Source organism: Tasmannia lanceolata, unplaced genomic scaffold (genome assembly GCF_043159265.1).
Source record: "Tasmannia lanceolata isolate RefF3 unplaced genomic scaffold, GAP_Taslan_0.1 ptg000037l, whole genome shotgun sequence".
Lineage (NCBI taxonomy): Eukaryota > Viridiplantae > Streptophyta > Magnoliopsida > Canellales > Winteraceae > Tasmannia > Tasmannia lanceolata.
In genome coordinates this window covers 4,299,761-4,320,633 of record NW_027518714.1, presented here as the reverse complement: position 1 = coordinate 4,320,633, position 20,873 = coordinate 4,299,761, and the positions used below count along the sequence as shown (strand labels likewise).

General features: G+C 39.5%; 2 protein-coding genes across 2 annotated transcripts; one reads left to right on the top strand and one right to left on the bottom strand.

Moving 5' to 3' along the window:
- The first annotated feature begins 5,047 nt into the window (after positions 1–5,047).
- LOC143860732 (E3 ubiquitin-protein ligase ATL41-like) lies at positions 5,048–6,758 on the top strand. The gene is made up of 2 exons (XM_077371538.1): positions 5,048–5,850; positions 6,475–6,758. The coding sequence occupies exon 1, from the start codon at positions 5,147–5,149 to the stop codon at positions 5,825–5,827; it is 681 nt and encodes a 226-aa protein (XP_077227653.1). The 5' UTR covers positions 5,048–5,146; the 3' UTR covers positions 5,828–5,850; positions 6,475–6,758.
- A 2,211-nt stretch (positions 6,759–8,969) lies between these two features.
- Positions 8,970–11,538, bottom strand: LOC143861768 (PLASMODESMATA CALLOSE-BINDING PROTEIN 5-like). The gene is made up of 3 exons (XM_077372684.1): positions 10,862–11,538; positions 10,673–10,700; positions 8,970–9,369 (listed from the first exon to the last, which is right to left on the bottom strand). The coding sequence occupies exons 1-3, from the start codon at positions 11,250–11,252 to the stop codon at positions 9,207–9,209; spliced, it is 582 nt and encodes a 193-aa protein (XP_077228799.1). The 5' UTR covers positions 11,253–11,538; the 3' UTR covers positions 8,970–9,206.
- Between the last annotated feature and the right edge of the window lie 9,335 nt (positions 11,539–20,873).

The window sequence follows — 20,873 nt, the reverse complement described above, 5'->3', positions numbered from 1 at the left end:
GATATTAATTGCAAAGTCAATTTCTGACAATTACAATTTTGGACAATTTTGTACACAGATTATTCGAAGTTGAAAAAAATGCTATGTTCTCATCCCAGAGAGAGAGAGAGAGAGAGAGAGAGAGAGAGAGAGAGAGAGAGAGAGAGAGAGAGAGAGAGAGAGAGAGAGAGAGATTAATTGCAAGAGTCAATTTCTGACAATTACAATTTTGGACAATTTTGTACACATATTATTCGAAGTTGAAAAAAACGCTATGTTCTCACAATTACAATTTTGGACACTTTTGTAGACAGATTATTCGAAGTTGAAAACAACGCTATGTTCTCATCCCAGAGAGAGAGAGAGAGAGAGGAATGCAGGACATAGGCTGTGTCCTTCATTTTGTTGGTTCTTATATTGAGAATCTATATATTTATAGATGGTTGAATAGAGAGATGTTTTTAAATATTTCAAGCACATTAAGAGGAATTAGTTCATGCAGCCTAACTCAAAAACCAAAGTAGCATCTATGTTTGGCTTTTTTGTTTTATTTTGTGTTGGTTGTGCATGTTAGGTATAACTTCCATTTTTCTAATGCAAGTTTAATTGTATTTCTTTATGTATCAGATTAATTGGAGACCACAGCAGCATGTTCAATAGATTAAACCAGTATATAAGGAGGGTAAGATGACATTATTGCGAGATAAACGCTAGCGTGATGCGCCAACGATGTTAACACGCTTTCGTAATTGGCGTATTACATGTTAAAGACAGGCCCTGTGCCTACTCTGTCTATCTTCTCTCTTTGAACACGAATCCTTAGTAGGGCCCAACAATCAAATGGGTTAGATATTTGAAGGCGGACACCATAAATAGTGTTTTTTTTAAAACAAAAAAATCACTTGAGCTGATTTTCTGTTTCTTTTTTGAATAGCAAAGAATTAAATTAACGAAGAAAAGAAACAAGGGGAGAACCCTGGCGACCGAGAAGATCAAACAATATAGAAGAGAAGATACAAAAAAGAAAAACAACTACAAATCAAGGGCAAAGAAAGTCGGGCACATCCAACTCAGCCCAAAGTCGAACACTTCCAACTCCGCCCATTAAATTCACTTGAGCTCACTTTGTTCAAAGATCCAAACCGTTCATTTGTTGCGACCCAATATAATATGCCTTGCCCCAAAAATCATCTCCCTAAGATGATCCTAACTCATCTAATCGTTAAGATTTTAATGACGTGTCGTCGTATTAGATTGGGGGTTAGGATCATCCAAAGGAGATGATTTTTGTGACACAGCCTATTTAAGTTGAGGCTTAACAAATGATCAGTTTAGATCTTCTACCAAAGTGGCCCTAGTGAATTTTCTTAAGAATACGCATTGTATGATGTATCTAGACCTGGCAAACGCGACCCGTGCCCGCGGGTCGACCCGACCCACCCGCAAATTTGCGGGCACGGGTCTGAGTTTTAGTGACCCGTCAAAACTAACCCGCGGGTGACCCAACCCGCAAAAACATGGGTCGGATCGGGTCAACCCGCGGGCACCCGCTTTTTTAAGGGTGGTGATTTTGTTATGCTAATCTAGTTAGATGGCTTTTTTTTTTCTAATGCCAAGGATGGTGATTTTGTCATGCTAATCTATTTTTTAAGGGTTTGATGCCTGAATAGGTTATGGCTAGCACCATAGGTTGATCCCAACCCTCCGATTTGAATGTTAGAGGGTTGATCACTTGATCCTAACCCTCTATAGATTGGAGGGTTAGGATCAACCTATTGAAATGATTTTTGGGGCAACACCTATTTAGCATGTGGGCCATCTAATGGATGGTTTGGATCATCCCACGGTGCCGGCCATACCGCCCTCATCAAAATCCAGTGATAACATTTCCCAAAATAAGCAACTGTTTGAATTTGCGGGTGACCCGCGGGTTGACCCGGCCCACCCGCGGGCCGCGCGGGTCACCTAAATTCTAACCCACAAAAATGCGGGTCATTTCCTCACCCGACCCGTGTGACCCTCACCCGCATCACCCGCGGGTTGACCCGGCCCGACCCACCCGTTTGCCAGGTCTAGATGTATCTAATATGATAGGTGGGCCCAGTGTGTATTACGTCCATTCATGGTATTTTGGAAAATACAATGAAGCCCACCTTGTTTGAAGATCCAAATCATTCAATTCGTCGGGCTCAAATGTTTCTAGATTGTGCCCCAAAAGACATCTCCATTTTAGATAAACTATACCATATCATATAGAAATCTCGACAGATCAGAGTGTTAGGATCATCATATGGAGATGATTTTTGGAGAAAGGCCTATGTACATTGGGCCCATCATATGAATGGTTTGGATAATGGAATAACGTGGGCCGTAATGAATTTTCTATTAAATATGTGTTATTTGGTATTTGTACATAGGTGCACGTATTCTTAAAAATAGAGTGGGGCCCACCTTGTTCAAAGATCTAAACCATACGTTCAGTTGTTATGCCCCAACCTAAATACATGGTCCCAAGAAAATCAGTGTAAAAAAAAAAAAAAAGCTCCAGTCATCGAAAGCCTCGGTGATGTCCACTTTGATACACAACTCCCGGATGCTGTTTTAATTGCATTATGTGAGCTAATTAAATAGCCCCCCTTTAACCAAAGCATTTTGCTAGGAAAATATAAGCTTGGGGAGGATCAACGAGATGTATTTCACAACGATTTTGGAGAAGATATTATAGAATTCGTGCTAAAGTCACACTTTTGCAATGATCAGAATTAGAGTCATTTCCAATGAGATTAAAATAGAGAAGGTTTAAACAAACTAATAACACTGCTGACGGTTGGTTTGGGCGTGCAACCCAATTGCATTCCACCGTGTAAGCTGCAACCAGATAGATTGCAGTTTAAACAAAAGGCTACCCACAATTCAATTAGGTTGCACGCCCAAATTTACCCTAAATATGGTCCCGGTTATTGGGATTAGGGAAAACTTGTTATTTGTTAGCTATGCCAGGATCAGTTTAGCAGAAGAACTTAGGAGTTGTGACATTACACTTAGAGAACCAAATCCCAAATATGAAAATCCAATCTCATGAGGGCGATGATAAACTCGCACCCCCTATACGATAATTCGAACCCCTTCAACGTGAAAAAGCGTTAAACTCTGCCACATCAATTCACGTTAAAGTAGTGCGAATTATCCAAAAGGGGGTGTGAATTATCCAGCAGCTCTTATGAAACACATCAATTGATCAATTCACGTTAAAGGGGTGGGAATTATCCAACAGGGGGTACGAATTTATCATCACCCTTTCATATAAAACTGAAATGCATGAGAAAGGTCTGCTTTTCTTGGGACCAAAGCCAAAGGGCAAAGGGACAGTGGTAGGATGAAATGAGACTTGGATCATATCAATCTAACCCGTGCAATCTTCCTACTAATAGGCCCATCATATCTGGGTCCCATCAGAGAATCAGTACGAATCCGATTAGGTGACCTTCCCACATTTTCCGGTCAGAAGGACCATCCCAATTTCCATCTTCGAATCCCCACCAAAACAGCGTTAACCTTCTTCCACCAAGAAATTCCACCTATTTTACAACTGTTCACTGTCCATTCTCATCCATGTGCGTAAAGTCACCCAAAGACTCCGTAATTTCCATGGACTTTCGCTCTCACGCATTTTTCTTGCTTGCGAGTTACGTCACGTAAAATCTAAACCCTATTTACACTTGCAGTTGCACCATCTCTTATAACTTGTCCCATCCGCTACACAACGGCAGTGGAAAACGCTCACCAAACCCTACCCTTCTTTCACAAATGAGACCCACCACACCTCACAAATCTTACTCACTTTTCAACGCCATTGACATTAAGGCCCTCTATTCCCATTCAAATTTTAAGCTCTCTAATCCCAACATAAGAGATACGGAAGCACGTCTCTATCCTTTCTATTTCTCGCTAGGTTCTTTAATTAACAGATAGAAATCTATTTTAAGAACGTTGATTTTTTATTTATTTTTGAGTAGGTAAGCTGGGATGGAACCTGCCACCTCAAGGTTGGGAAACAACCTTCCAACTTTCCAAGTCAGAACTCAAGAATTTTCTATGTGCTTTATTTTTCTCAGGCTACTGATATTAGCACTACCAAGTTTTAATAATTGTACTAACCCAGCTTGTCTATTCTTTTTTAAACGGCTTCTGAAAGCTTTTTGGGAATTGTGATAACCTTTGATAGCCTTTCTTATTTTGCCTACCTTTTCTATTTCTCTTTAGACTCTTCATATCTTTTGGTTTCTAAATTGATTTAGGGAAATAATATCAGCACAACCATGTTTTGTTAATTGCACTGACCCATCTTGTCTTTTAGTATTTAAAGAACTGTCAACGGTTATTATTACAAACCTGTACGGGTGTGGGCTTAAAGTCATGGGTATGCTCTCCATTGGCGTGAGTTCAAATCCACTGGGCTTTCCCGATGCGTGTGGTTTATGGGTGATTGCGTGCATTCGTAAGGAATAGTTCCGCCCTAAAAATTGGGTTGGATACCCTATGTCATTTCAAAAAAAGGGTTATTATTACAGGAGGAATGATAGAATGAAGGACGTCATTGCAAAAAACAGCTTCAAGAGCGCCCCTACGAGGGGCATTAAAAACCGTAGGAAGAAGAGGAGCTCGAGTACACAAGTACAAGCTTTAGCTCAACATATATGTATGTCTGCTCACAGAGCGCGAAGAGTCAATGCGCATTTATGGTGGCGCAGATTGCTAAAAAAAAAAACGGAAACGGCTTCGACTTTGCTGAAATAATAGCCAATAGGGGCGCTCTTGAAGCTGATTTTTGTAAGGGCGCTCTTCATTCTTTCATTCCTCTTAATTCGGCTCCCAAAAGGGTCTTACAAACCAATTAAAAAGTAAAAGACAAGCTGTGTTTGTGCAATTATTAAAGCATGGTTGTGCTTACTTCATTTCCTTTAATTTATTAAGGACATGGTTGGACCAAACCCGATCCGTTTGTCTGTTAAGGGGCTTTAATTCAATTGGAAAGCAATATAAATTTAAGTCAATGTCTTGAAAAAACAAACCCCAAAACTTTCGATATATAAGCACCAAGGTAGAAACCCGGATAGAGAAAAAAAGAGAGGGTCTCTCTCCCTGGGAGCACACTATACTTTAAACCATGTCGGACAACAACAACTTGAACCAAACAGAGGAATACGATAACCAGAATATCATAAACAGCAGAATAATGCTCACAGCCATTACCTGCTTGTTCTTCGTTATCATGGTCGTCATCTCACTTCACATCTACGCGAGGTGCGTCCTCCAACGCCAAGCAAGGCGACGAGCCACACTTCATCAGATGAGCCTAGGCTTGGCACAATTACAAACCCGTGGCGAGCCACCCATGAGAGGGCTAGACGCTTCGGTCATCCAGACGCTACCAATATTCACCTACAAAAGAACAGATCAGCCCGATGACTCGGGCGTGGAGTGCGCCGTGTGTTTGGGCTCGTTAGAGGAAAATGAGATGGCTAGGCTTCTGCCAAATTGTAAGCATATGTTTCATGTGCAGTGTATTGATATGTGGTTGTACTCGCACTCTACGTGCCCAATTTGCCGAACTGGGGCTGAGCCCCAAGCCCGAGTTGAATTGGGTGAGTCAACTACAGTGAGTGCATCTGCTCCACCTGTGGATTTGGAGGGCGCATCGGATGCTGTGGGGCAGTCTTCAAAGGTGGGTGGGTCCGGAATTAGGAGCTCGTTTAGGAGGATGATGAGTCTCGGTAGAGATAGATCAGAGAGGAGAGTTCAGCCATGTGGACAAGGTGATGGTGTGGAAGATATAGAGAGGCAGTGAATTTGGTAGGAGAGATTAAAAAGGTTTCTTTTACTACTCTCTCACCCATTGCTTTTCTTTGTTTTATTTTTATTTATTTATAGATGCTATATATTTTCATTTTTTTGGTGTGTATTGAGTTCCTATTTACTCTGTTTTTTGGTGCTTCCTTTTTTTTTTCCCAAAAAGTTTTGATAGAAATAGGGTTTCATTGCAGTCGGTGAAACTTACAGGGTTAGGAAGAAGATGAAATTTTCAGAGGGTTTGGTGGGGAAAGCCAATTTTTTAAAGCGGTCGTATGAATTATATGACGTTGTTACAATAAAGTCGTCCTTGTTTTTAATGTTTATTTTATGCAATTTGCCTTGAATTGAGGCACTTCTGTTGGAAGCTTGCTCTCCTTTCCCTTGAATTTAGGCACTAGTATTGAAGATGGATGGGCTACAAGAGGGTTTGCTAGACAATCTACTAGGAGTTTGATTTGTGTCTTTTGCTGGTTAAATGTGAACGCGCCATTCCTTTCCAAAAAAGAAAAAGAAAAAGTGAACGTACCATTTGAGCTTTTGTTATTCCTGATGGTTTAGCCTTTCCAAACGGTGCCATTTCTGCCAATTCAAAGTAGGCCTACTCCTTGACCAAATCTGATCCCATCCCATCCATGTGGACAGGTTTCAGTCACATGGAGAGCTGAGGTCAACGGAGAAGCGTTTGATGGAGGCCCAATGAGCCACCAATCGGTTCCCATTGGTAATGGGCTTAGGAGGATTTGGTTTGATTGATTGGAGCTTGTATCTTACAAGCCCATCATAATTACAGTCAATTTAATTTCAATGGGCCTTTGGAGATATGTGTGGGGGACTGATATCCACACTACTAACATGTTTTAATAATGGCACTGTTAGCTGTTTTTACACTTTTATGATTGGATGTGGATGAGCATCGTTTTGCAGTACTTGTGAAAAGCTCTGTCCTTCTGATCTACCATATTTTGGTAGTAACACTAGTCAATTTGTTTTACACTTTTCTGATTAGATATTGAGCCATCTTGATTATTGTAATAGCCGCGAAAAGCTTCGGTGCCACACAGCTCCCCCTGGAGTGGCATTAAACTTTCCGCACCTTTCGTCTCATTATACCTTTAATAATGTAGTGATTATTGTAATAGCCGCGAAAACTTCGGTGCCACACAGCTCCCCCTGGAGTGGCATTAAACTTTCCGCACCTTTCGTCTCATTATACCTTTAATAATGTAGATGGTAGGGTCACATCTTAAGCGTGAGACATATAATTTTCCACATTATATGTTTAACAAATTTTGGCACAGGGAGATCGATGACGGGCTTTAGTTATCCGAGTAGGGTGCGGGTCTTGCACATTGGCTCTTGGTCCGGCCATGTGTCTTGAGCATTTGAGCCATAGGACCTGGTAGAATAAAGCATGGGTAAGACCTTGTCTTACTTCAGTTGTCGTGTGCGAGACTTCATTGCACATGTTTGTGCCTTGACCATATGGTGAATCAATTACTTTACAAGGATCTACCTAGCACCTAAATGGTGACTTGCATAAGGCTTGTGAGCTTTGCGTATAAGGCTTGTGACGCAATGTCAGAAAATGTGTATGCTTAAAGTTGTGTCCGAAGAGATGAGTCCGCAGTCCGTGAGTTACATGTGAGTTATACGAGGACAAAAGAGGTTTTAGGCGTGTAAGGCCAAACTGAAGTAGTCTAGGCTTAGCATATAACGCTAAGGTGTGTGGCCATTGTCGTTCATGAACAAGTAGCCATGTAGCGGAAGTATGAATTAACTAGATGGGTGCGTAGAGTATTAACTATAAGAAGTAGGCTGAGGTCGATGTCAAGTCTCTTAAATCTTGTGTTTGATCTAACTTGATCATCACCAATCAGAGTGCTTATTGCGGAAATATATGATCTAGGCTGTGCCACCAAAAATGGCTCTTATTTGCGATTGGGACAATAAGGCCGCCTCTTTGAAAATAATTATAGTTAACTTCATTATTTGCAAGAGAAATTATATGATAAAGGGCCATGTAAACATGTAATAAAGGTGGTAACGATGGAAGCACCACCCTTGATATTTGATCCAACAGCAGCTTCTAAAAAAGTGAGCTTATGTTGGATCAAATATCAAGGTTGGGATGATGAGTACGTGTTTATACGGATGGCCCTTCATCATATAATTATACTTATAGTTTATCCTTCTTTTTTTTTTTCTGAATTGCCAAAATAATTTTATTAATAAAAGGTAATATCAAGGATGGGATGATGAGTACGTGTTTATACAGATGGCCCTTCATCATATAATTATACTTATAATTTAATTAACTTTTTTTCCGGAATGACTGAAATAATTTTATTAATAAAAGGAGACAGAGACGGTTGAATACAAGGCGAAAGAAAACAAGAATATAGAAAATTAAGAAACCTCCTGCAGCATGAAAGAGAGGCAAAGCACACGATAGAAAACATAAATCAAAAGCAAAGTCGGAGAATCATATACTCTAGCCCGCCCTTAAGTTACTACCATCTGCAAATAATCATACTTTCTTCCGGGATAATAATATTTGCACATAGGGCATGCCATTTTCTTGTAAGAGGCTCTAGAATTCATGTGTATTCTCTCTTCTCTTGCTTGATTTAAGTTTCGATTTCAAGGATATCATGTTCTTGGTTGTTATGCCCCTTCTTAGTCATTGTTTTTAAGGATTGGGGAGTGGTCTTGTTTCTCTTTTTCTATCATCTTTCTTTAATTAATACACTGGTAGGGGTCGGGTCCGCCTAACCCCAGCTTAGTCATTGTTTCTAAGGATTGGGGAGTGGTCTTGTTTATCTTTTTCTATCATCTTTCTTTAATTAATACACTGGTAGGGGTCGGGTCCGCCTAACCCCAGCTTAGTCATTGTTTCTAAGGATTGGGGAGTGGTCTTGTTTATCTTTTTCTATCATCTTTCTTTAATTAATACACTGGTAGGGGTCCGCCTGACCCCAGCTTATCACCTTTCCCTTTTTTTTACGTGGTTGAAGTACTAAATCATCAACCAAGTACAAAATTTACGTGGTAATACCGTTGTCTTACGGATGTTGATACATGCCAATGAAGTTTCTTCTTTAAGGATGTCGTGCCTAGAAAAATCTTGATAGATGAAATTATCTGCAAACAAATTGATTACCCAGAAAAATCTACAAACCCAGATTATATAAATACAAAGATATTGACATTTTGGGGTCTAACTTCTCTTCAATACCACCTAAATGACCTACCCCTTACTAGAGCCCATTAAGGAGGGCCTGGGGATCATTGAATCTGAGAGAGCTAAAAAGAAAATCTACAAAGCAGCTGTTTAACAGATGACAAAGTATGGGGCAAGCCACATTCTTCTGTGTTTAATGGAAAATTGATGCAGCTGTAAACATCAAAAGAGCTAGGATTAGACGTCGGGCACACCTGTACGCAATGTGACTGTCGTTTAAATCTGCTCCAGTGGGCGCTACTCCATAAATCGCTCCTGTTGTGGTACCAATAAAGCTCCCGTTCTTTGCCGAAGAACTATAACAAGTCATACAATTACAATGTTAGAATGATAACATGATGGTAAATACATATCTAACATTTACAAGCGAATTGGCAACCGGGATGGTAGTGTTTATTTTTATTTTGAAAAAATTAACTATATTCCGAGCATAAAAGTGATTACAGATACACATCAATGGGAGAGAGGGCTCGGAGTAAACTAAGTCCCCCTCAAATCCCTGGATTTAGCCAATCCATCTGCTAGATCATTGGCACTCTTAGGGATGTGAGAAAAAGAAAGAAAGCTATCATTAGTCATAGAACTAATCTCATCTAAAAACTTAGCTAATCTCCATGGACCCGTGCTCAAGCCTTGAACCCAAGAAATGACATTTGAAGAATCCCCTTCTACTTCCAACTCGTATTCCATTTGATTCCTAAATAACCTCATACTGTAGTGAAGAGCTCGAACATCCGTTTCACTAGTCTTATTTCAACTGGTCCAGAAAAGAAACAGATTATGGTGTCATTACTATCTCTAAACACCCCTCCGATTCCCGCTTTGTCACGGTTGCCAACTGAGAAACCATCGACTTCGAAAACATTTGATGGAGAGGATCTCTCCTAAAATCTTAGATGAGAACTCAGATGAGGTTAGTAAAGATTGACGTGGTCAACTTTTTATAAACTTGGGCAGTCAATTGCAATTTTGACTGACTCAATGGGACAAAATTCAGGCTTAAACAAGATTTTTCACAAGTGGGAGTCGAGGATTAAACTTGGGAATTAATTCTTAAACAGTGTGATATACCCTTTTGCTGATTGCGACCATTGATTCGAGTGACCACCAGTGTACTCAGGTCCCATGCCTAAGGAATCAATGGCATGGAGATATGTTAAAAGGACCACCAGTGTTCCAGGTCTCATACTGTTTCTTTCAATCATAAAATGGGCGTAAAAACAATCTTACTTCCATTTATTCGGTTAAAAAATGACGTAAAAATTGTTTGAACTCCCATTTTACATCAAAAGAAACCCATACAAGAAAACCAACCCCTCTGTAATGCTGGTGTTTGATCTAGATATTTTCATAGCCGTTTGATCTCGATGGAATTGCATTCAGATATGAGGAAATCATCACACTGGAAAGCAGAGGCTTATGACAGCCAAGTAGGAAATCTGATAGCCGTCCGATCAAAATCAGACAAATGTGCAGCCCCAAGTACTCAGTGTGGACAATTGCACACCAGATCATAAACTAACATATTATGGTCATGAAACTGAAAGGGAAAGGGAAATTGGGAAAACGAATAACACAAAAATTAATAAGAAAACGCACCTCGATGGAAATACGCAGCCCCCATGACCTGTAAACACAAAAACACAAACCCATTTCAGAAACAGGAGTACCAATCCGAAACATATATATGAGAATCCCATACTCAACATGCATTGGCCGATGTTAGGTCATAACAGAACCTGTAAAACCCTAATGAGAGAGAGAGAGAGAGAGAGAAAGAGTGTGTACTGGGATTCAAGGAGGTGAGGGCAGCGGCCCCACCAAAATCGCAGCTCTGTGGGGTCAACCCATTTCTGAGGAAGTAGTCGTTGAAGGCGTAGGACGCGTAAGATTGTATGTCGGAGGGTTCGGAGCATGGGCCCCCTTGTTGGATGGGCCCACAATCGGACCCTCCCTTCCCACAGGCCCAATCCAGTGCTGACTGTAACGCTGCATCTACTGCGTTGTTCTTGGCCACACACCAGAGATCCGAACCGGCCCTCACGTTATCCCCCTTGAATGATTCGAGAGCTTCTCTCGCCTTTAGAGAGAAATTAGGGTTAGGGTTTTGGTGTTTTTCAGACACTGAGAAGATAGGGATTGAAGAAAAGAAGAAGAGGAAGAGATAAAGGGTCGGCATTTAGGAAGAAAGGGAGAAATGGAGCTCCGGGGAAAATATAGCCGTTGGATGTGATGAGTTTTTTATGTGTAATTTTATTTTAATCGAGGGGGATTAGAAAGGAGAAGGGCAGAAGGGATCAGACTTTGAAGAGGGGGTGCTCATGTTACCGTTGGAGGCGAGCTACCGTGGCGCTCTGCAGGGGAGGAACAGGACTGCGTAGAAAGTGAGTTGTTCATAGGAAAAGGTGTGTTCGTATCATTCTAAGGGGTTAAGTTTGGTAATATGTCGAAACTGAACGGCGGAAAATATGAATTTTAAGCTTACTTATGATTTGGAACTCTGCAGTCTGGAGTCTGGAGTCTGGACATACGGGTGCAACTTGGGGGGGCCCAACCCCAACCCAGACGGGTTCAACCCGATTTTGGTTTGGGTTGAGTTGGTATTTCAATGGGTTGGTTTGGGAAAGCCAACCCGATTTATTTCTGGGTTGAGTTAGGGTTGAGAACTTGGCAACCCAACCCGCCCCGTACCCAACCTCTAACCTCCATTCTCTAATTTTATCGTGATTTTCTTAGGGTTATGTTTTTTCTTTTATTTTCTGCTTGGCCCTAGCTGAACCCGGACCCAACCAGACTCAACCCAACCTGATTTGGAAAAAAACAAGTTAGATGGATTGGGTTGGGGTAAAGAGATTTAGACGGGTTGGGTTAGGGTTGACCATCCTCAACCTGAGGCTCGAGTTGGGTAGCATTAGGGTTGAGCGAATGCTATCTCGGGTTGGCCCCAACCCGATCCATCCCTACCCGAGTTGCACTCCTCGACAGGGAGGAGTCTTTTGGTCAAATAAGAAGAGTAATGTTAAGATTTGTAAATTGGATCACGATAAGATCTGGTCGTTTATAATTTGGTGGTAGATTAGGGGAGTTAGTTTAGATTAGGATGTGGTGGATTAGGGAAGTTGGTTTAGATTAGGATGATAATCTTCTTATCTTTATCTCTAATCTTTTTATGAAAGTGCTTATTTAAGCACCCTTTACTCTTCAATGAAGAAATATCCAGAAATTAGTGAAAAATACAAAATTTAACAGTACTGCTAGGGAATTTTATCGAGAGGCTCCTCATTTTAAACTGGAATTTTATCGAGAGGCTCCTCATTTTAAACTTGTATGACTGAGTTCGGAAATGATATTTCACCCCTTTTCAAGAATTCCACCTTCCTTCCATGATAAAAATGGCTGCATTGCTATCTCATTTTTGTCTTCTCTTCTAAATAAAGTCACTTTTAAGAAAAAACAAACAAAAGGGTGGAAATATCATTCACTATTAGCTTAATGATACTTCTTTGGGAATTGTAAAAGCCGATGAAGGAAGTGCACGATAAATTGAAAAGGGCAACTTTTGTGCACATTTGTGTTGAGAGAGAGGAAAGGGTTTTGCTAGGGAGCCATGGAAAATTTTAAGGATTTCACTAATTCTTGAATATCTTGAATAAATTACAAAGACAATTGATGGTGCTTATAAAGAGCACTTACATGATACACATAGAAATAAATCAAGACAACTATGGAACGAGATAACACTAGAATATTCTAATCTAACCTAATCAAATCTACTTTCCTAATCTCTCTTGCTTGCCTCTTCTAATCCACTTGGCTAATTTATCTAGTTGCTTCATTTAGCCAACTTACCCAATCTACCTCCAAGATGATCCAACGGTGAGATCTTAACCCAATCCAACCGTTGGATCCCACATATTCTAACATGCCCCCTCAAACGTATGTGGATTGAAAATACGTTTGATTACAATGAAATTCCCCAATAAGAAAATAAAATTTTCTCCCCATAAGAAAATAAAATCTTTTGATTGGAACCGCACTGCCGAAGTTTGATGATGAATATGCCTTGATGTTGTCGCCAAATGTATATTGCCGAAGATGTTGCTTGTTGATTTGCCGTGAAGAGATGGATGAGAACAAATCATAGCTTCAATGGGCTAGACAAGAATCAAGCCTCGATGGGCGAGTGGTAATGGGTCACTATGGACCAATGCCGGAATGTGTAAGAAATGGGTCACTACGGACCAAAGCCGGAATGGGCACGAAATGGGTCACTATGGACCAATGCCATAATGAGCAAGTCATTAGGCCGATTTAGAATATCGAACCTTCTGCAAATAGGTCACATTGAACCAAGCCTCAAAGAGCAAAAACGATGCCTCCATGGGCGAGAATGAACCTCAATGGGCCAGACACATGGATCGGCAAGTTCCGAACCTCACGGAATTTGAAAACAACTCTCTCAAGCACGCACTTCAAAACAAATGAAGCATCTCAATTTAAAAGAGAGAATATTCCGGGCACGCACCTCAAATGAAGTACCTCAACCGAAATATATATATATAAAAAAAAAGTGAAGAAGAGAAAAAGAATTTGTGAGAAGCGGCAATTAGATAGTTTAGAACAATAACGACAATTACATGAGAAAGGCGCAATAATGGGCCAACTATAAAATTTTAGATGGGGATTGGAGATATGAAATATAGAATGGAGGGGCTGCCTTTATCAAAGCTAGTGCAAAAGTTTTGCTAATGAGGAAAGTCTAAAAAATAGAAGGAAATGTTGCTGCCATTATCAATTTTGAGGTGAGGGCACCATGGTTCACCAAATATAAACCGGGAAAAAAAAAGAACGTTTCAAGGAGATGGACGAACTCATTCTCTACCCTTGTGATCTTATAATGGCACTTCTGCAAACACACTGAAACAACACAATGGTGTTGTTGGATGGTTAGGACAAATAAAACTAAGAGAAAAATAAAAAAGACAGTAAAACAAAGTTGGGAAAGATGGTGGCCGAGTGGACGGCTAGATCGGCCATCCGCCGGAAAGCAAAGATTGTAGGGTTGTCGTCAAGGCCGCACCCGGGTAGGATCGACCCGCTCTGATATCATGAAGAATTTTAAGGATTTCACTAATTCTTGAATATCTTGGATAAATTACAAAGACAATTGATGGTACTTATAAAGAGCACTTACATGATAAACATAGAAATAAATCAAGACAACTATGGAAAGAGATAATACTAGAATATTCTAATCTAACCTAATCAAATCTACTTTCCCAATCTCTCTTGCTTGCCTCTTCTAATCCACTTGGCTAATTTATCTAGTTGCTTCATTTAGCCAACTTACCCAATCTACCTCCAAGATGATCCAACGGTGAGATCTTAACCCAATCCAACCGTTGGATCCCACATATTCTAACAGAAGGCATTTCATGGGCCGGCTGTTGCATGAGAGAGCTGCCATGCCACATAGCCTCACTTTTCAACAGAGTTTGTCTTGTTCATTTAATTCATAAAGGTAGCTGAGCAATCTCATGCAACAGCCGGCTCGCGAAATGCCTCCTGAGATGGACCATATCAAATCCCCTTAAAAAAACATATCAATATTTGAAAATAGAGGAATGCTAAACTCAGGGGTGCCCTTGCTTAAATGCATGGTGCAGCCAATGGGGGCACCCTTTCAGATATTTTTGCAAGGTCACCCCTGAGTTTAGCATTCCTCTTTAAAAGATCATATCAGCTAAACATGACTCCATTTCAAAAAAAATCAGCTAAACATGATTTAGCCAAACTTTGGAAAATTTATTTTCCACGGAATGATATTCGGGAGATAAATTTCGCCTACATCCAAATAGCCCCTTCCGGCAAAAACAAGTTCAACGGTTTGCCGTTGCTCTCACCTTGATCTGATGATCCTAGCCTTTTGTTCTATAGGGTTTTATCAGGATAAGAATTTTGCAAGCCTAAAATTCTGTTGTGTGGGTTCCATGATCGTAATGTAAATTGAACTAAGGGCCCGTTTGGATGCCAGGAAGATTTTGATTTGGAATTCTCACATTTGCAGCGCTTTTTGCGTTTACATTTGGATCCCGATCAAATACTTTAATTTCCAATTCAGCGACTGACAGTGAAAAAAATCAGATTTCCAAATAAGCTGTGGAAATAAGAAATTGGAAATCCACAGATATGGCAGTTTCCTTCACCCTCTTGGCTCCTCAACCTCTCCCTTGCAGCAGGAAATACCCCCTTCCCTCTCAGTCTCCCTCAACATGAGCTGGCAGATCTATTCATTTTGTACTGAAATTCAAATCCAAATCTAAATACAAAATCTAAGGTATCCAAACGGGCCCTAATTGTTCAACTGATTGTCCGGTATCATTAACCTTTTGCTTCAGTATTCCTCTATATCCTATATATGAGGCATCTGTACAAGTAGAAATTCTTGATTTAGAAGTTCACTTTGAAATTGTATAGATAAAATCTCTTTTTTGATTGTAGAGTATTTCTGTTCTGTGGGGTTCCATGATCCTGACTTTTAGAAATTCTTGACAATGTCATCACCTAGAGCTCAAGAAAAAAACGAATGGTCGCGCAGCCCAACATAGAGTCCGAATACAAATGACTTGCTAATACTACTACTGAACTCGCCTGGCTGCAACCTTTACTTCACGAGTTGGGTTTTTACCTTGGACAACCTTTGATTTTATGGTGTGGAAAATATTGGAGCCATTTATCTCACAACCAACCTTATCTGCCATGCATGTACCAAGCATGTGGAACTTGATTTTCATTTCATCCGTGATAAAGATACACATAAGGATCCAGTTGTTCAATTCTCCTCAACCTCGATCAGATTGTAGATGTTCTCATAAAACCCTCAAACTTGAAACAATTTCTTCTCTTATGGGACAATATTATGGTTTAGTCTTTCCCGATTCATCTGTAGGGGATGCAAAGGATAACATGCGAACCAAATAAAAATTGCAATCAAAGATTGATTGTTATCTTGACAACATCAAGATTGGACATTATCTTACATTATTTTATTTTATTTTGTTATATTTGATTACCTATTTGTAATCATAGATCTTTTGTAATATATTTACAGAAATTCTCAAGATCTAAAACTCTAATTTTTAATCGCATAGTTTTTCTCAACTGGTATCAACCCCGTGGACTTAATTATTTATTTGCTATGTTTTTAATTACATAGTTTTTTTCCCTAATTTCTAATTTGAAAAAATAACACAATGTTGAGTTTTCTTTACGGAGTATTATATCAACCGTTGGTTAATTAACTAGGCTACAAATCACCACATGAAGCTGAATTAAGAGCGGTTTTACAAGGCATCCGAATATTTGATGTAGATACTCTCAGTGGTTTGATGAAGAGAGATTCACTCAATGTGATCCGATGGATAAATGATAGTCATCTTCATCCATGTAAAGTTTTAGTACAAGAAAAGATCAGCTAATGGTAATGCAGATAGATTGGCCCATGCCAGGATCGGTAGGGTAGCTTTGGAAATTTTTGATTTTTTACAGCCTTAGTATCACTTGTTTTTTATGTTGTTGTATCCTTAACCATCTCTAGGGTAGCAAAAGGCATTTTGCAAATGGTCTGTCGCACGTTAGAGCAGCCACACAGCCACTGGCTCACTTTTCAGCATATATATATATTGTCTTCATTCACGAGGTGGCTGCTCTAACGTGCGACAGACCATATGCTAAATGACTTTTGCAATGGACTCTAGCAAATCCTTTTAAAGAAAGAAACAACGCACCAAGTTTTGAGGTTAATTAAAAAGACTAAAGTATCATTTCTTCTTATTCTTGTTTTTGTTTTCTTCTTCTTCTTATAAGGAGGTGAAGAAGAAAATAGAAAAAAAAAACATATAAAAAAATCAGTCAAGAAGAAGGAAAAAATGAAAACAAAATTAGGAAAAAAATAGAAAAATAAAAATTAAGGACGAAGAAAGAGAATAAAAACTGTAAAAATAAATAAAAATGATCCTAAAATCAAGGAAGAAGAATAAGGGTGTTTTGGAAGAAGAATAAGTTGGTTTACAAGAAGAGGAGGAAAAAAGAGAAGAAGAAAATTTGTAAAAAACATAAAAAAAATCGGACGAGGAAAGAAGAAGACATCAATTAAGCCTATTGGACAATAACAAACTAATTTCAAGGTATCCTATATTCCTATATATTATTCCCATGTAGCGTCTGCGTCTTTGTCTTTTTAGGTCTTGGATGAATTGTTTAAGGGTATCACGTTGCGACCTATACTAACAAATAACTTAACACAATCAGACTCCAATACAAAACTACTTGATGACAAATAATTATGGGGAAGTGATATTTACGCCCCTTTTGATCACCAGGGACACCCAGCGTCAGTGTATCAATGGCAAAAGGGAGGCTAATGTACTGTATCTCAGAAAAATCTAGTGGCTTGGATTGCAAAGTGCACTGGCAAATGGGTGTCCCTGGTGATGAAAGGGGCGTAAATATCATTTCCCATAATTATGTTCTATGTTCCAGGGTACCGAGTGTCTCCTATGGTATTGTACAAGGATAAAGTCTGTATTGTTAAAAGGTAAGATTTGTCCAGGTGTCAAACAACAACAGATTGTGTCAAATAACATATGAGAACTGCCATCAAGATTCAAGAACATTTTACTTTAGTAGGAACAGATGACAAATACTTATGTTTAACTTTCCAGGGTAGCGAGTGTCTCCTATCTTAGCGCTAACGTTCGGTCAAGCCGGCCGGGCTAGGCTTGCCCTCGTTGCCCGGCCCGAAAGAAAGTCTAAAACGAGTTGCTAGCTAGCCTCGCAAGCTTAGCGCTTAGCCAGAAGAAGGAGATTCTCAAACCAGTCTGCACTCCCTAAACTTCCGGCATGTATTGTACAAGGATAGAGTCTGTATTGTTAAAGGGTAGTGTTTGTCCAGGTGTCAAACAAAAACAAATCCTATCGAATAACATATGAGAATTGTAGGATGATTTTTTACTTCAGTCGGAAATGTATTTCACATATGAGGATAGTGCCTATCTAAGGTACTACGCGACTGGTTTTCAGACTATAAACATACAGTACTAAGACATCTAAGATCCGTTTGGATGTACATAATATAAAAGTAGAAGGAGAGGAATATAGATTCCTTTTTCTGTGTTTCCCTTTTCTCTTGATTTGAGAGGAATAGCGCTGGCATTTGGAAAATTTTACTGCCGACATGTACTAACATGTTAATAGTAAATTGCTACCAAGCAATGCTAGGAAGTGGAAAATGTGTCCTTCTACTTTCATTTCCCTAAGCTCTGGTGCATTGGAATTTGGAACTACCCACCTTTCGTGTCTCTAAAGAGTACCTTTTTTAAAGTGGTTTGGCAACAACATACTTCACTTGATTTTTATGGCTTTTATGGTTTCTTTATTTTCGTGTTCTTTTAACTCTTTTCTTATTCTTCAGTATAATTTTAGGATTTTTTTTCTATTGTTTTATGTTTCTTCTTCTTTTCCTTTTCCCCTTCTTCTTGCCTATATTTTACACAATTTTTTCCTTTTTTTATTCCTCTTTTCTTCTTCTTCTCTCTCTCTCTCTCTCTCAAAAAAAAAGAAAAAAAAAGAAAAAAAAAACCCTAGAGGTTGCAGGAAAAGGTGCATGGAAAAGTTGGAAGAGTATTTTAGTCTTTTCATCCATTAGACTTGGTATGCTGGTAGTTTCTTAGAAACTTACCAACTTGATAGCTTTGGCAAAGTTGGTTGTCAATGTGGTAGTTTTCCTACTTATAACTCATTAAGGTTGGAGGATTGAGGATTTGAGCCATAATGGCATTGAAGATTTAGCTTTGGCAAACTTGATAGCTCTGTTCTCATTTCTTGTCAGCTATTGAGATGGAGACCCACATGTGTTGCCTCTCAATGACCTAACCCTAACCCTAGAAGTTGCCATTACCATGGAACCGATATGCTTTCCGCTCTGGGGTCCACACCATCTTCTTGTAGCTGCCTAATCAAATGGGCAAGGTTCATCATGAGTTACCTGCCTGGCTTGGGCTCTTGCCATTGAGTGGCTATGTCAAATCACCCACATTAGAAATGCATAATCTGATGAATCTACAAGAAATATTCCCTAAGGATGGAAATGATGCCATGGGGACCAACCTTTTGGTGGTTAGCAGCAAAAATGGTGCTCACATCAGGTGTACTTGGTTCATGTTGAGAAAAGTTTCTTATAACTTTCCTTTATCAAGCTAGCTTTTAATGGAACAATATCTACTTGTAGGGTAGCTACCAAATTCTACAAATGGGGTTCAAGGGTTTTCATTCAAACCAAACCGGTGGTTTTATTAATAGCTCATGGTTTTCACAAACTTTTAAGAGCTTTCTACCACAGCTATTTGGGTTTTGAGGATTTGCTAGGAAGGCTTCCATGTTGCTATAACAAGAAGGTCCCTGATGCGTTCCCTTATGATATAGCTGTCTCATTTAGGGCAACTTACATGACATGTCTCCACCACTTCCAAGGAAAAAAACTTAGGGAAAATATATAGTAGGGAAAATTGCATTTACACCCCCTCTAGTTTCTAGTTTCTGACATCTACCCCTATAGTTTAAAACGTGACAACTACACCCCATGTGGTTTCAATTTAAGTAAGGTAAACCCTCCCAGTTGACGGTTCGTCCACAGATTGAAGGGTTATGATGATCCGATGGAGCTGATTTTTTGGGCACACCCTATCTATGTCAGGGCCCATCAAATGAACGCTTCGGATCATCCAATCAATGTGAGACCACTGTGTTTTTGGTAGTGTTTGGATTCGGGTATGGGCCCACATTGTTTGGATGATCCAAAGCGTTCATTTGATGGGCCCGGACATAGATAGGGTGTGCCCAAAAAATCAGCTCCATCGGATCATCCTAACTCTTCAATCTGTGGACGAACCGTCAACTGAGGGGGCCTACCTTATACAAATTGAAACTACAGGGGGTGTAGTTGTCACATTTTAAACTATAGGGGTAGAAGTCGATGTGTCAGAAACTAGAGGGGGTGTAAATGTAATTTTCCCTATATAGTATTATGCAATTGTTGTTGTACCTCCATAAAAGTTTGCAAAAAACCCAAAATATAAATAGTACTATTATGCATTAATGGTTTTATTAATAGCTCATGGTCTCTTTTTTCTGCCTTTTGCTCTCTAGAGTTGGTTTGAGTATAAAGTTAATATACTGTATAGTCTATATATTTTAAAATAGCATATCCACATTATTGATTGACTGCCTAGAAATGCAATATGCATGATAGGTATGATCTGCAATTTATTTATAATGGGAGATGATAGTGGCATTCCCTTGTTTTGTTAAATGCACTCATCTATTTGATTTAACAGTCTCTGATCAGTTGTTAGATATATGATGTTACAATTCACTACTGTATGGACAGCCAATCAGAAAACATGTAACTAAGAGAGGAGTGTCATTATCAAAATATGAGAGTGCGGAAATTATTTATTTTTCTTTCTTTCTTTTTTATTGAAATTGAAATTACAGGGTGATGAAAGAATAGAAGAGATGAGGTGGCTTGGTCATTTCAGGTCCAAAGGATAAATTAGGGCTGCAAATGAACTGTGCTGGATCACAACCATGTTTGGGTTCGGCTCATTAAAAGCTCAGCTCGGGCTTGATCGTTTACTAAACGAGCTGAACCCGAGTCCAAAAATTAGGCTCGTCAAATAAACGAGCTGAACTCAAGCTTTGTATAGTTCGGCTTGGACAAGCTCGTGAACTTTTTAGGCTC

Coding starts and splice junctions, on each gene's coding strand:
- LOC143860732 (XM_077371538.1), top strand. CDS start 5,147: ATGTCGGACAACAACAACTTGAACCAAACAGAGGAATACGATAACCAG.
- LOC143861768 (XM_077372684.1), bottom strand. CDS start 11,252: ATGCCGACCCTTTATCTCTTCCTCTTCTTCTTTTCTTCAATCCCTATC. Junction 10,701..10,861: donor CCTCACCTCCTTGAATCCCA/GTACACACTCTT, acceptor TTGTGTTTACAG/GTCATGGGGGCTGCGTATTT. Junction 9,370..10,672: donor GGCTGCGTATTTCCATCGAG/GTGCGTTTTCTT, acceptor GACTTGTTATAG/TTCTTCGGCAAAGAACGGGA.